The following is a 13,542-nucleotide window of genomic DNA, read 5'->3' on the forward strand; positions in this document are numbered from 1 at the left end:
TCACGGCTTGCTAATGTTGGATGTCAGCTGCCATAATAATGATAATAATAGTAATGACAATAATAATAATGATAATAATAATAATAATGATAACAATAATAATAATAATAATAATAATAATGATAATGATAATAATAATAATGATAATAACAATAACCAATATCTACATAGTGCCTTTTGTATACAGACTCAAAGCGCTTAAACAATTTTAACAAAATGCAAGATATCGACAATATTTACAAGAAAAACAAAAAAGAGAAAGGACAAAACAAAACAAAACAAATTAACAGTGACCTTAAACTTGTTAGATCACCAGCAGTTTAATTCAGTACGAACTATTATTGAGGTCTAAATTTTGGAGCAAATAAGTTTCCAACATTTTTTCATTGATCTTTGTTAACTGCTGATTGGATATTTGGGGAGAGACTGTTCCAGGATTGTGGTGCTGCAATACTGAATCTGCATATTATATACTGAATACTGCAATACTGCAATAGTTACATTCCATCACAACTAGCCAACATGAGTGCGTACGGGACTTTTTAAGAGTCTTCAGAAACTAGCGAGTTTTGTCAGTGGACACCAGAATGGCCAAACGTGAGAGCGGTGACCAGCTAGTCAATTTGTCAACATTTCCTCATGCTTCTTTGAGCTCGAAACCCGGGTTGTCCGTCCCAGGGGTGTCGGACATCGGATGACCGGTATTCCCGTTGCTCTCGTAGTTCATCTTTGGTTCGACATCATCGACTGCCACCGCGGCGTCTTCCTGCTTCTCGTCCTCCTCTGGCGCCATCATCTTCTCACAACAACTACGACACACGAGGTACCTGAAAGATTGATTGCTGATTGTTTATACATGGAAGAACAGAATCATTCGAATAATGATTCTGAAATGGGCAATCCATCTATTTCGTAATCTTTGATTATTCATGTATAATTTCTGTGTATTTTTTTAATGTGAAATGGAGAAAATAATTAACAAACAAAGCGAACAAAAAGTATTATCAGTCGGGCGAGCATTACGATAACTCATGCCATTGCGAATACAATGACACATAGTTTGCAATAGACAATCTTTCTTAATTTATTCTAGGTTGATATTCCCAAAACAAGCTAAAAAAAAAACAAACAAACTAACGACTAAGCTAGATTTCTCGAATGTATACTGAATTAGGCATACAATGTACGTATTTTGCATTATAACACATTTTATGTTGAAAGGATGTTCCAGAGAGAGAAGGAGAGAGGGAGGGAGAGAGAAAGATTGGTAATGATAGCAGAGCACATTATCATAAGAGAGATAAATGAGCTTTAGCTCATGATGACTTTGAAAAGATATGACCCCAACAAATACATTGTACTTAAATAATGGTATACGGGTCTCGATATCTCTTTCATGAAGAAAACCGCCTGACGTCATACCTGAAACATGAATAGAGGATGGATGCTAGAGTGCCTTCGATGAGCGTTACCAGGACAACGGTGAGCTGGACTCGTGCGATCAGGTCGGCCTCGGGTTGCGGGTAGAATAGCGCCACAATGGTGCGGCCGAGGAGAGCGTTTTGCACACCGGTCTCCAGGGCGATGGTGATTGAGGTGCGCACGTTTCGGCCGAAGATCCGCGCGAAGGCAAGCCCGAAGAAGGCACCACAGGCAGGCGTGATGATGCTCGCTATCCAGTTCTGCATTGAGATAGAGTAATGTTTTGGTGATCTCCCCGTATTCTATACTCGTCTTACTCTGCAGGTACTCAGTATCTGTCTTATTTGTATATATTCATATACATTGTATATTGTTTCCCCGATTGTGTCTCTGTTTGCTGTTCCGTCTTTTTAAAGTGAGGTGGGGATGGGAGAGCCTATATCTGACGAAGCTTTCCAGAAAGTTAGCAGTCGACATTAAATTTGTCGCAGCATAAGTCACAACACATGCATTGGTTTACCTTTACAGTTACCGTTGCATTTACATTTCCTTGTTTAACGTCACATACATCATGTAAGAAAGGAAAGCAGTTGGGTTTGACTTCTCATAATGTATATACAGTATGACCCAATACCAGAAACATAGAAAGAGAGATGTACAGATATAAATTGACAGATTATGTAGACAAAAGAATGAAAATACCCGCAATCTCCATCATTTCAGTTAAGGTGGCAACACAATGCTTCTTCCTTTCTGAACATAATATCATTGGTATGTTTTTAACATCATTGGAATTTCTTGAATAACTATGAAAGATTTGGTAGTGAGCCGTCCAGAATAAAGACTTGAGTGTTTGGACCCACCCTGAGAGGCGAGGTTGTGTAGGCGTAGAGATCGGCTGGGATGCCGAGCGAGAGACCGACTATGATGAGGAGGGCTGACACCGGTTTGATCACCTTGGCGCAAAATTTCTTGAACCTTTATGAACAAATAGAGATGAGTAGACATTAGAAGTGATTAAAAGATAGAGGACATCAAGTTGCAAACTTTATAATTACCATGCATAATGATAGGACGTCACTGTATACAACTTTAACCAAATGTGTAACTAAAGTGATTTCTTTCATTTGTGTGGGGTTGTTGTTCTACTTGGTGTTTTGCTTTTACTTGGATTGTTTTAAGCGTAGCAGCTAGGAAATTACATTCTGGTGTCAGAGGAAAAGAATGTAAGTCGTGTCGTCTCATCGATGAAATGGGATAAGGTAAAAATTACAAGATACCATCTACAATAGCGGGAACCTGGCTTCATCCAAAAAGGGGGCCTATCAACATCGTGCATATTTCTGAGAGTAGAAGATTATAACTGCTCTCATACATCTCAAGTCTTGAAGACCTATCTAGTGGTGTATCTCGACGGTGCTATTGATTATAAAAATTATCACCTAACTCTTGAGATTCATCATACTATATCTTAATTAACGGCTTTCATCGCTACGTTATTAATGTCCAATACTAGTATGCGATGGCACGTTTTACCTGTTTGTTTTATTTTGCCTCAAAAGTGCTATGTCATAGATAGCATGTATGTACTTTACGCTTTGTCTATTACGAAATCTAGGAGGCATACAGAAATGAAGATATAAATGCATTCTCGCAAGCTAAGTGCTTAGTTTATTAGTGGTGTTTGGACTTGCTTTGGAAACTTGTAGGATAAGGCGATGCCAATGAACACGGGTAGCACAAGGATAACGAGCTGCTGGACGAGTTCGACGTATGGCGTGCTCAGCCGAGAGTCTCCCCGCGTGAACGGCGTCGAGTAGATAAAGAGGTTCAGCGGCATCATTCCCAGGGCGATGATGGAGGAGAAGAACGTCATCGTCACACTTAGTACGAAATCGACGTCGAGGAGGACGCTGAAGATGTTGCTGAGCCAGCCGCCTGGGCAGGTGCCGACGAGAACGATACCGATAGCCGCCGTCGGCTCATCTGTAGGGACAGGAAAATATTTGCTTGTAATCTCTTGACAGCTTATTTTCATAATAGAAGTGACCATTGTTAGGTTCATGTAATGTCGGAAGGTAAAGATAATCATTATGTTTCTCTAAAGTTAAAAAAGGCTAGAAGTCAAAGGTTTTCTAATCTCAGACATATGAGAATGGATTCATTGATTAAAGAATATATTTCAGTATATTCTTGTTTCCAAAGATTTTTGGGAATGACATACTAAAAGACAGAAAGGATGAAGGTGTTACCTGTGACAAGGATGGCAATAGCGTAGGTCATAGCTGGCATAATAATGAACTGACAAAATATGCCGATGAGGACACCCCATGGACGCCGGACCTTCTCCCAAATCGCCTTGAGGTCCATACTGCCACCCATAGAGATGTAGCTGATAACTACCCAAGCGAGGATCACCCAGATATAGACCACCTGAATGAGGCGAGGCACACGCCTGACCCCAACTGTCTGAGACCCGGCGGACAGGGCGTCCTGGCCCCCCTCGGGCGTGAACAGAATTTCCAGATCACCGATGTCAATAAACTTCCCCGCGATGGTCACGCTAATGTTGCGCGGATAGATGTCCCCCGTCGTCAGGTTTTCGCTGAAGTCGGTGTCCACCAGATCGAAGTTCCTTGGTTTTTCTGAACGCATGGTCAAAATTCCGTTTTCCGTGACTTCTGTGACGTACAAGGTCACGTTGGCTTCGGAGCCCTCGTACACATAGACGGTATCCTCGGCGTAGGTGATGTTGACGGAGGTTGACGTGCCGCATTGACCGCGGACGGTCGAAAATAGGACCATCAGCGATGTCAGGATGACGACTGTCCTCATCACACCTTGGGGAGCCATATTTCTGCAAAAGTTACAAAAAGATATTTCATCAGGTAGCAAACATTAACAAATGATTGTTATATAATTGTATAACGCATCAAGTACTGTTCTTTCTAAACTACGAAGAATGTTAAAATGTTATGACCTTCCAGACTGAAATTTAAAAAATGTTGTCATTTCATGTAAGACACATTATTAATGATGAGAATGTTTAAACAGTCTCTGCTTGTCGTGCGTTCGAGCCAAGCCGAATAAGTGACGGCAAAAGATTATTAACATTCTACTAAAGATCAATTGCACAGACATGTGTTCTTGTTATATTTCCGTGCTTCCAACTGAATGCTGGATGCTTGCAAACTCATGACATTTTTGTTATAGGCAGAAAGGTGTCATTGCATTCGGGGATTTCCCACATTCTTGTTTGACACTCTCCTGTCATATGAACTAATAGCTGCTGACAGGTTATGATGAACCAGTCTATGTGTAGGCCAAACTGCCTTATGAGATATTGTTATTGAAATAATCAGATCGTTCTGCCGACATTCGGTGCAACTTTCGTTCCCCCTACCACGAAGAAAGTGAGGATATGTGATAGACCGACCGACCATAGGTAACGAAAATCTCTGCCAAGTATTTATCACGGCCTACATTGTATAGGTCTTTCTGCATGAACTCTTCACAGTGATTACAAATAATTCAAAGCTTCAGCGAATTTAGAATTGATAAGAAGATAATGAGTTCGCGTGTACTTTTTAGGGGGTTGGGGGATGATTCTAATAAGTCATTGACAAAGGTCCAAACCTTAAGCAATCAATTGCCTTTGTAAGAAACTAATGGGCTTCTGATCAGTAACAGTATAGGTGTAGAAAAGTACTATGTATGATACCGCCGTTTAGTTTTGTCTTCCATGGTCAACGGTAATACTATCGCATACACATTGCAAGCTTTATTCGGCTGATGAGCATGTACATGTAAAAATTGCGCTGTGACTGCCAAATTTTGCATTCTGTTTTAGGCGCATCGGAACCTGTCCGGTCCGTGCCCAACAGCCCGAGGGAAGGGACGACGCAGGGACCCACTCATTGCGCCTACTTCTTGAGTGTCCATGGGAACGATGTTAAGTACGAAGCTGTAGCATTTTTAAGTTGTACATCGTGCGATCTGGAGCTTGCTTAAGATAATATTTGACTTATTCTAGTTAAAACAGTTAAGAAATTGATCATAAATGTGACTTTTTGATGGCTGAAAATCCATGGTGTTTTTTGTGTGTGTGTGTGTAAGACCCGAAGGAAAAAAAAATCGTCATCCTTACCCGTGTAAGCAAGGCAAAGAACCCCTGAGGCCTCACGCCTAATGCATGAGAGTTGAGGTTCGAAGAATGATTTTTAAGCATTTAAGAAAGTCTTAATGACCTGCAATATTCATTTTTCATACGTCGCCTTATGAGTGCTATCGACACGAGACAGTTTCGGCAGTCGACAAGGTAGCAATGAATTCCTTCATCGTTGTGATGTATTAATGGTTAAATAAATCTGTAAAACCTCTCCACGGAAAATTCAAAGTTCAATAAAGTTTAAAAACGTGCCTTTTATGAAAAGCCATTCCGACTGCCCAATCCATCATATACATTGTAGGCTTACATGAACGCGTACACACACACACACACACACACACACACATGTACAGTATATATGTATATATATACATGTTTATTTATATATATATATATATATATATGTACATATATATATGATCAAATAGATTATTATCTGGTAGTTTTGTCAAAAAATTAACCAAAATTTGTTGTACATATAACTTTATTACAACTTGCTCACTATTTTTAGATAAGTCTGTCATTACCTGTCATGTGTCCAGAATAGGACCATGGACCTTGCATATCATGTTAACATGTTCTTTGTTTTGTTTATGAATAAAGGCGTGATTAAAACAAAATATATATATATATATATATATATATATATATATATATATATGTGTGTGTGTGTGTGTGTGTGTGTCTGTGTGTGTGTGGGTGTATTATGTAGGCTCTATTAAATTGTAATACATGAGTACCATCTGCATGATGTCCGTGTACAAAATACATTGTAATGCACGAAAGATACGCCGTCGTGGTAAGACCGTGTAAATGACGTCTGTCCTGTGAGCTACGATGGCTCCCACTGAGGGCAACTCATTATCTTTGTGAGAAAGTATCGGCAAATAGGCGAAAGGTGTTAGCCAGCTTATGACGGACTATGTAAATTTGCACAAAGACATGTATTTGTTTACTCTGTCTTTATTCATGAGGACAGTTTCGTCTGCCATCGGTTTGATGCGGTCTAGACTGAGATCATAATGTTGATTCTCATTTCAAATGTAATCAAAGGCGCTGTGAACATGTCAAACACGCCCTATTTGATTTTTTCCAAGCATTACGTAATCATGTTTGGCACATTCGTTATTTTCAAGGTGTCTTGCGTCATATCTAATTTTGGTCGCAAGGACTGCATGTTCTAAATTAATTTCAGCATCAAAACGATGATCACACGTTTTGCCGATGTGCTATTTCAGGATATTGTGTCAACAATTGTGATCGACAGTAGGGTTATGAAAGTCGGCCCTTTCAATAGTCGGCTTTTAGTATAACGTCAACGTCATAATATGTTATTTCCCAGTTGATTTAAGGATAGATGATTTCAGCAGAACAGATGAAATATAGGCCTACTTAAAAATGTGTTGCTTATCAAATCAAAAACAAGCAATTCATTAGGTTTGCTTGTAATTTAGGAAGACGGTATCTACCCCATCTCCCGCCTTCCCCCCCCCCACCCCATCCCCCGCTGAATTAGTGCATCATTATTATCACATAATTTTCGGCGTCTGCGTCAAATATTTACTTACTCAGTTTCTGTAAACAGTCATGCGCTGTATGAGCAAAAGATATTCTAGTGTCTGATGTGTTCATCAGTAATTAGCCTATGACCTCGTAAGATTTTCTTTTTTCACACAGACACAGACAAACACAAACACACACACAAATTTGCATACTATTGTCTTGTTCAAGACTGTCTCCGTTGTCAATTTTAAGCGTGTTTTATATTATTTATAATCATTACGTTCCCTATTTTCATTCGAAGCATTTTGATCTAGAATTTTTCATGACGTACGCAAACTCTTTTCTGTCATTGTAATCTCACTGTCATGCACTGAGCAAGACCCTCCGATCAGGAATGATTGGTTATAGCTTTGGTTTGGTTTTGGGTCAGTTTGGTATAATTTCATTTTTATCTTTCACGTTCCGTAACAAATAGAGAGAGAATAATCCATAACCAAAGTGAAGCAGACGATACAAAACAATTCAGGAATTGCCACTTTCGTAACATCGGTTGCCATGGTGACCACAGTCCAAAATCACAAGGGAGCTTCCACATTACAGCGAAGGGAGAGAAAAATTATTCAAATAACCGCCACCATAAAACAGATTCTAACTAAAGGATGGTGGTCCCATAATACAAAGAAAAGATATATCGGCTTAGAAATCATGCTACACACAAAAATGCTTTATTTCTGTATACATAATGTTATCTTAAGATACATATCGTCAAATAAAGTAAATTTTGGCTGACGATTGATGATTGTACTACTTGTGCACAGACTATACAACGTCGATGTGACTTTTATTGTGTTTCCTAGAACTTACTATAGTAAAATAACTCCCCAAGTTTGACTTGACTATGAATAACCAAAGTAGATCAGCTACACAGTATGCTATCTTTGCAGAGTCATAAAAATCTGTCAATCTGAATGAAAGTTATAAACTTTCTAAAGGTCTCCAAGTTGTCATGGAGCAGTGAGATTGATCGCAATCTCAAATGTGAAATAAATGAGATGATTTCATCATCGCCTCTTAACTATCTCATTTTTTTTCTTTGAGAAGGTGGTGTTGAAAACGGTGCTTTTTCTCAATAAGTAATGGACTGCTCTTATGTAATTTAACGGAAAGTGATTGAATTCATCGCTCATAATTACATTTAATTTAATGATGGTTTGTGTGTGGGAAAATATATAGATTATACCATTGTATCATTAATCATACAAATGCCATTGCGACAAATGATAATGTTTCATTAAAACATAAAAAGTTCATAAAATTGAAAAAGTAATAAAAATATTACCTTTTCTTGATTTTATGTTATCTATTGACATGGTTCTATTATTTATTGAGATTGCATCAGTAATTCGTATTCTAAATCATCGGCGTAGCTGGAATATGCTTGTAATGTGCCGGTCATCATGTTTGAGAATGAGCGACAATCTTAAACATTCTGATAAAGTAGTAGTGCACAAAAATTTGTACGACAGAATAGAATTATATTCATAAGTTAAACCTTTAATGGTCACAAAAGGAAAGATTTATATATACATTGCTAGGTACTATATTTCCAAGTTTTATATGTACAGTATCTGTTGGCGAAGCTGCGTTGAATTAGAGAGTTAAAGATGAGAATTATGGTTGACAATAAAGGATGTCTGACAGATCAGTTACTTTCAGTGATAGTATGCTCACTTAGTTCCATCCTCTGATAGACAAATTATTTATGGTCTTATGAAGAATAGTCAGAATTAACAGATTACATAAAAATCATCATCTCACTTGTCTACCATTGACCTGTTAACCTGTACACAGAGTTTGATGATAAAATTTCCTTTATTTTTACTTACAATAATAAGAATAAATTGCAGCTTTTGGATTGAATTATTGTAGGCTGGTGATGATCTCGCAAAAATTTCATGTTAGGGAGAAATGGAACTTTTTAGCTTCCCCTCCATTTTCAACATTTTCAACAGTTTTTTAATAAATATCATGCATTGTTATGCATTTATATCATTGTTTCGAGCAATGTAGAATCCGTACATTGCTTCGTTTTGTTTTGTTTTGTTTTGATATGTTTTGTTTTGTTTTTGTGGGGGGGGGCATGGTATGTTTTGTACACGTTTCTTTGTTGGCATTGAAAACAAATGAAGTGAAATGAAATGAAATGAAACACAGCTGCTTTATCATCATTTGCCAAAAATCCAAAAGAATGGTTGTGCTTGAGACAAATAATATCATTCGAATGAGATGTGCATTCATGTAAACTTGTACAATTCCATATACCTTTCTTATCGCAAGTCTGGTTTAGATGAAGCCTCACGCTGCGTAAAGATACCATATGCTATTCTATTTAGTTAAGCGAAACCAAACGTTATGTAAAATATTTAATTCTCTTTGATTCGGATATGCTGACCGTCCAACTCATTGTCACACAGCTCACTGTGACTTGACAACCAATCACGACTTTGTTATCATAACCCATAAAGAAGTACAGCTGTATTCTCTGACTGAGACTGCCTATTACTGTCTCGTAGACTCAGTATACAAGAAATATTTGTTGAGTATTCGTCCTGAAAAAAAAAAATAATGTAAGTCACTGTTTGCGAAGTAGAAGTATCAGCATAAATACCAACACCAGTGACAGTGAACTGCTTCTTTAGTAAAACGTACGCGGTAATCTACACATTTCACGTGAGGGCATGTACAAAATATCAATAGAGCCATATGAACTTCACACCTAATTATCCAGTTATAGATTTGAAATATATCGTGACAAAACAAAATTACTTGATGAGTAATCATATAAAAAATTATCAGAGATATATTCACAGTACTTAGGTGAAAGGAAAAAGAAAAAATGGTTAAGTTATACATGTTACTTTTTCAAAACTCGTGAGCAAGCGAATGGTGAGAGTATACAAAGCACGCAGGTTGTACTAAATATCAGATGTACATGAACCAAATGACATCAGACTCATTTCTTTGTCTAAAAGTTTTATCTTCCGAAAGCATGGCATAGATCTCACATTTAAATGGATTTATCTTGCTTTAAACCTGCTACAAACGAATGACGAGATGAGACAATGAAAAAGACATGCACACTAAACGCGCATCATCTGCAGAAACACGGCTATATTGATGATATCAGCTGCAAATGAGATTGGAGTTTCTCAATTATGTTGGTTCAAAGAGTCATTAGTGTAAAGGCGTAAGCTCCACACTGTCATGCTCATGTATACGTCCTCATAAATAAACCTGCCTCGCAGCTGGGTTTCTAACATCGACACCGTCTGGTCTTCCCAAGGAGTCAAAAGTACCAATAGACGACTGACTTGATCGCATCTGTCTTACAATGTCAGATCGTCGTATGTTGGATCTACCCGAGTCGGCAACGAAACCGTAATTGACCAACGAAACATCCCGGTTAGACCGTCGCACCTCTTCGAAATCGACCTGCGTAGACTTCGAAAACATTCCCTTCGGCGGAGCTCCTTTTTTTCTCTGAGATTTAGTCTGAAGTTTCGCCGGACCTATTCCCTGGATCCTGGCCGACAAACTGGTGATGGCGCCTCCTGAAGATTTAGTAGTAGCCTCGACTCCATTGACGGCTACGTCTTTGCCGTTTTCTTCGTGTTCGGGCAATTCGTATCGACCAGGATATCGCTTCATGATGACGTAGATGCCGGTCATGGTGAGTAGAAAAACAAATGTCATAACGACGAATAATACCGGGACCCTAGTCATAAGGTCGGCTTCGGGTTGCGGAAGCGACAGAGCAATGACAGAGGTTGCCAGGAGGGCGTTCTGAGCACCTGTTTCTATGCAGATTGTGATGGCGGAGTGGTTTGAGAGACAAGTCATTTTTGAAACAAGCAGACCGAGGACAGCTCCGATTACTGGCAGAAGGATGGCGCAAAGATAGACTTCGACCGGAGATGCGAATGCGTAGTAGTTTGCCCACAAACCTGCAGCAAAACCAAGAACGATGAGAATGAAAGCCAAGGGTTTGAGCAGGCGACGGAACCACTTTGCAGCCTTAGGGTAACGATGGGCGACGTAAGTGCCGATTGAGAGTGGAACGACCAGGGTGATGAGCTGAAGGAAAATCTGGAGGAAAGGTATACGGATGCTGCTATTACCGCTGGTGTAAGGTCTGGCGTAGATGAAAAGATTTAGTGGCATGAGTCCTAGGGCGATCACGGTGGAGCAAAAAGTCATCGTCAGACTCAATATGAGATCGCAGTCGAGAAGGAGCGTGAAGACATTACTTAACCATCCTCCGGGACATGAACCCACGATAATCAATGCCACAGCCGTAGGGGCGTCGAGTCTTAAGGCCCTGGCCAAGAGAGCCGCACAGCCGGGCATGATGATGAACTGGCAAAGGGCTCCGATAGCGACGCCAAATGGTCTTTTTAGCTTTCCCCGTATCAGGTTCCATTCCAGCTTCACGCCCATGGTAACATAGCTTACCATAAGCCAGATCAACAGCACGTATGTAAAGATGGTGTTTATGGGGCCGGCATTTCGCTTCACTTTCACGACGAAGGGCTGAATATCGAATCTTGGATCGATCAAGCCAGTGCTCCCACGTACTGTAAATTGAATGGCATCGATACCAAGGGAAATTCCCCGAACGGGAATCGCTATAGTCTGCAAAGCCACCACATCTAGTTCGAAAACATCCTGATCCAAGGTAAATATACGTGTATTACTGCTGGAAACTTCAACAGTTAGCGGCTGCGTCACTCCTGTCAGATTCACCTGCAATGTGTCGACTTTTCCATTTGAAATCAACAAGAAGTCTTTTGGCAGAGTTGTGTAGTTAAATTCGGCAGAACTGACCCCCGCTAGCACAAGAAGCATTATCGTACCAAGATTTACCTGCATCGAATTCATGATGTTTGGATGATTGCGTCCATCAACAGCTAGGTAGATTGTCATTAAAATAGGAAACAGACGACATCAAAGACTTGTCTCGTCCGACAATACTAAAAAAGTCGTTTCCTATCAAATGAATGATTGATTATGACGCAGACAAAGTCCTGTCATTCATGCTTCACTGCTGTAGCTCTCCTTCGTTCGGTCCAGTAATCTCCAAGTAGAAGACAATATAAGTACACAGTTGTTATTTTTTCGATGAATCAAATTGTGCTTCAATCTTTCTCCATGCATCAATCAGTAACATCTACCATGCGCAGGTCCTCTGAATCCTGTCGAGCAATACTCATTTAAGCGCCTGTGAGAAGCTACGATGCGAAGATAGTCTACAGTTTTATTAACTCTTCCTGTGCCAATGGGAAACGTACACAAATTTCACACACATCCTTGTGGACTGGAAATGAATGAAAGAGTGTTAACTGTTCCTTTGCGTGATATCCAGGATAACATTTACCAGGTCACAATAAATTCTATATCCACGCGTGCGAAAAACTCTGGTAATCAGAAAAAGTATAACAACTAACCCACAGTCGAGTACGTTGCACACCTGTTTGCCACCTATAGGTCATTATATTCGTCGTATAGCATGTATTTATCCAGTGTCTGCTTCGTGCACGTGTATATTTTAGTCCTATACGACGATGACTGAAAATGTACCACACAAAACGCAAGGCTGAGGATGGTTACACACGGTGCAAATCCTCACTGAAGTATCTCGGATCGATAACTGCTGAAACTCGTAGGTTTTAGAGCCAGTGAAAGAGGCAGTTTTCATCGGGTGAATCCCTCCAAACGAACTCTTAACCACCGTTCAGAAGCAGGATATGCTACGCTCATAGTGCGGTGGGATGTAGGTATTTGGGCTGTTCCATTGGCGGCTTAGCCCCACGGAATGCTATTGTGAAAATGTGCTTGCCGTAGAAAGGGAGAAGGAAATAGAAGCAATAATACATGCCTCTTGATGTTTTGTTCAAAAGGGGCTGACGATTTTTTTTTCTCTGAAATCCTCGAACCGTGTCTCGGACTCTTACTGTTTTTGTTTGTTGTTGTTTTCTGGGCTCGCCGGGAAGATTGTAGCATCAAGGCTGGCATCTTACCAAGGCACTATATCGCAGACCGCATATCATTCTTAAACGGACAAATTGTCAGTAACTATATGATATAGAGTTAGCGTCGTCCCCCAGAATTTATATTACCCATGCATAACTTCTGGGAAATATAAGGCACTCATAAGAACGAAAGTCGCATTTTGCATCTTATTCACTTTTTTGTTAAAATTCATCAATATAATCAAAAAGTGTCAATTGGGGCTATTTTTTCAGTTTTCCAAGTTTCATTGCGGAAGAACAAACATTCCTGATGATTCGCAAATTCCGACACGAACAGAGTAAAGAAAGAATTTCACAATGACATTCAATGAATGGGAAGGGATATCATGAGTATTCATCGTGTATTAAAAAGAGAAATAA

General features: G+C 39.6%; 2 protein-coding genes across 2 annotated transcripts; both read right to left on the reverse strand.

The window, feature by feature from the left end:
- Positions 1–637: 637 nt before the first annotated feature.
- LOC139709684 (sodium-dependent organic anion transporter-like) lies at positions 638–4,257 on the reverse strand. The gene is made up of 5 exons (XM_071621640.1): positions 3,675–4,257; positions 3,117–3,408; positions 2,286–2,400; positions 1,423–1,682; positions 638–827 (listed from the first exon to the last, which is right to left on the reverse strand). Exons 1-5 carry the CDS (start codon positions 4,255–4,257, stop codon positions 638–640), a joined length of 1,440 nt encoding a protein of 479 aa, XP_071477741.1.
- A 6,118-nt stretch (positions 4,258–10,375) lies between these two features.
- Positions 10,376–12,022, reverse strand: LOC139709685 (ileal sodium/bile acid cotransporter-like). The gene has a single exon (XM_071621641.1). It carries the CDS (start codon positions 12,020–12,022, stop codon positions 10,376–10,378), a length of 1,647 nt encoding a protein of 548 aa, XP_071477742.1.
- Between the last annotated feature and the right edge of the window lie 1,520 nt (positions 12,023–13,542).

This window comes from Diadema antillarum, unplaced genomic scaffold (assembly GCF_040938485.1).
Source record: "Diadema antillarum isolate AM-2024a unplaced genomic scaffold, OU_Dant_1.0 seq00001459_RagTag, whole genome shotgun sequence".
In the NCBI taxonomy this organism is placed as follows: Eukaryota; Metazoa; Echinodermata; class Echinoidea; order Diadematoida; family Diadematidae; genus Diadema; species Diadema antillarum.

Coding starts and splice junctions, on each gene's coding strand:
- LOC139709685 (XM_071621641.1), bottom strand. CDS start 12,022: ATGCAGGTAAATCTTGGTACGATAATGCTTCTTGTGCTAGCGGGGGTC.
- LOC139709684 (XM_071621640.1), bottom strand. CDS start 4,257: ATGAGGACAGTCGTCATCCTGACATCGCTGATGGTCCTATTTTCGACC. Junction 3,409..3,674: donor TATTGCCATCCTTGTCACAG/GTAACACCTTCA, acceptor CTGTCCCTACAG/ATGAGCCGACGGCGGCTATC. Junction 1,683..2,285: donor ACACAACCTCGCCTCTCAGG/GTGGGTCCAAAC, acceptor ATCTCAATGCAG/AACTGGATAGCGAGCATCAT.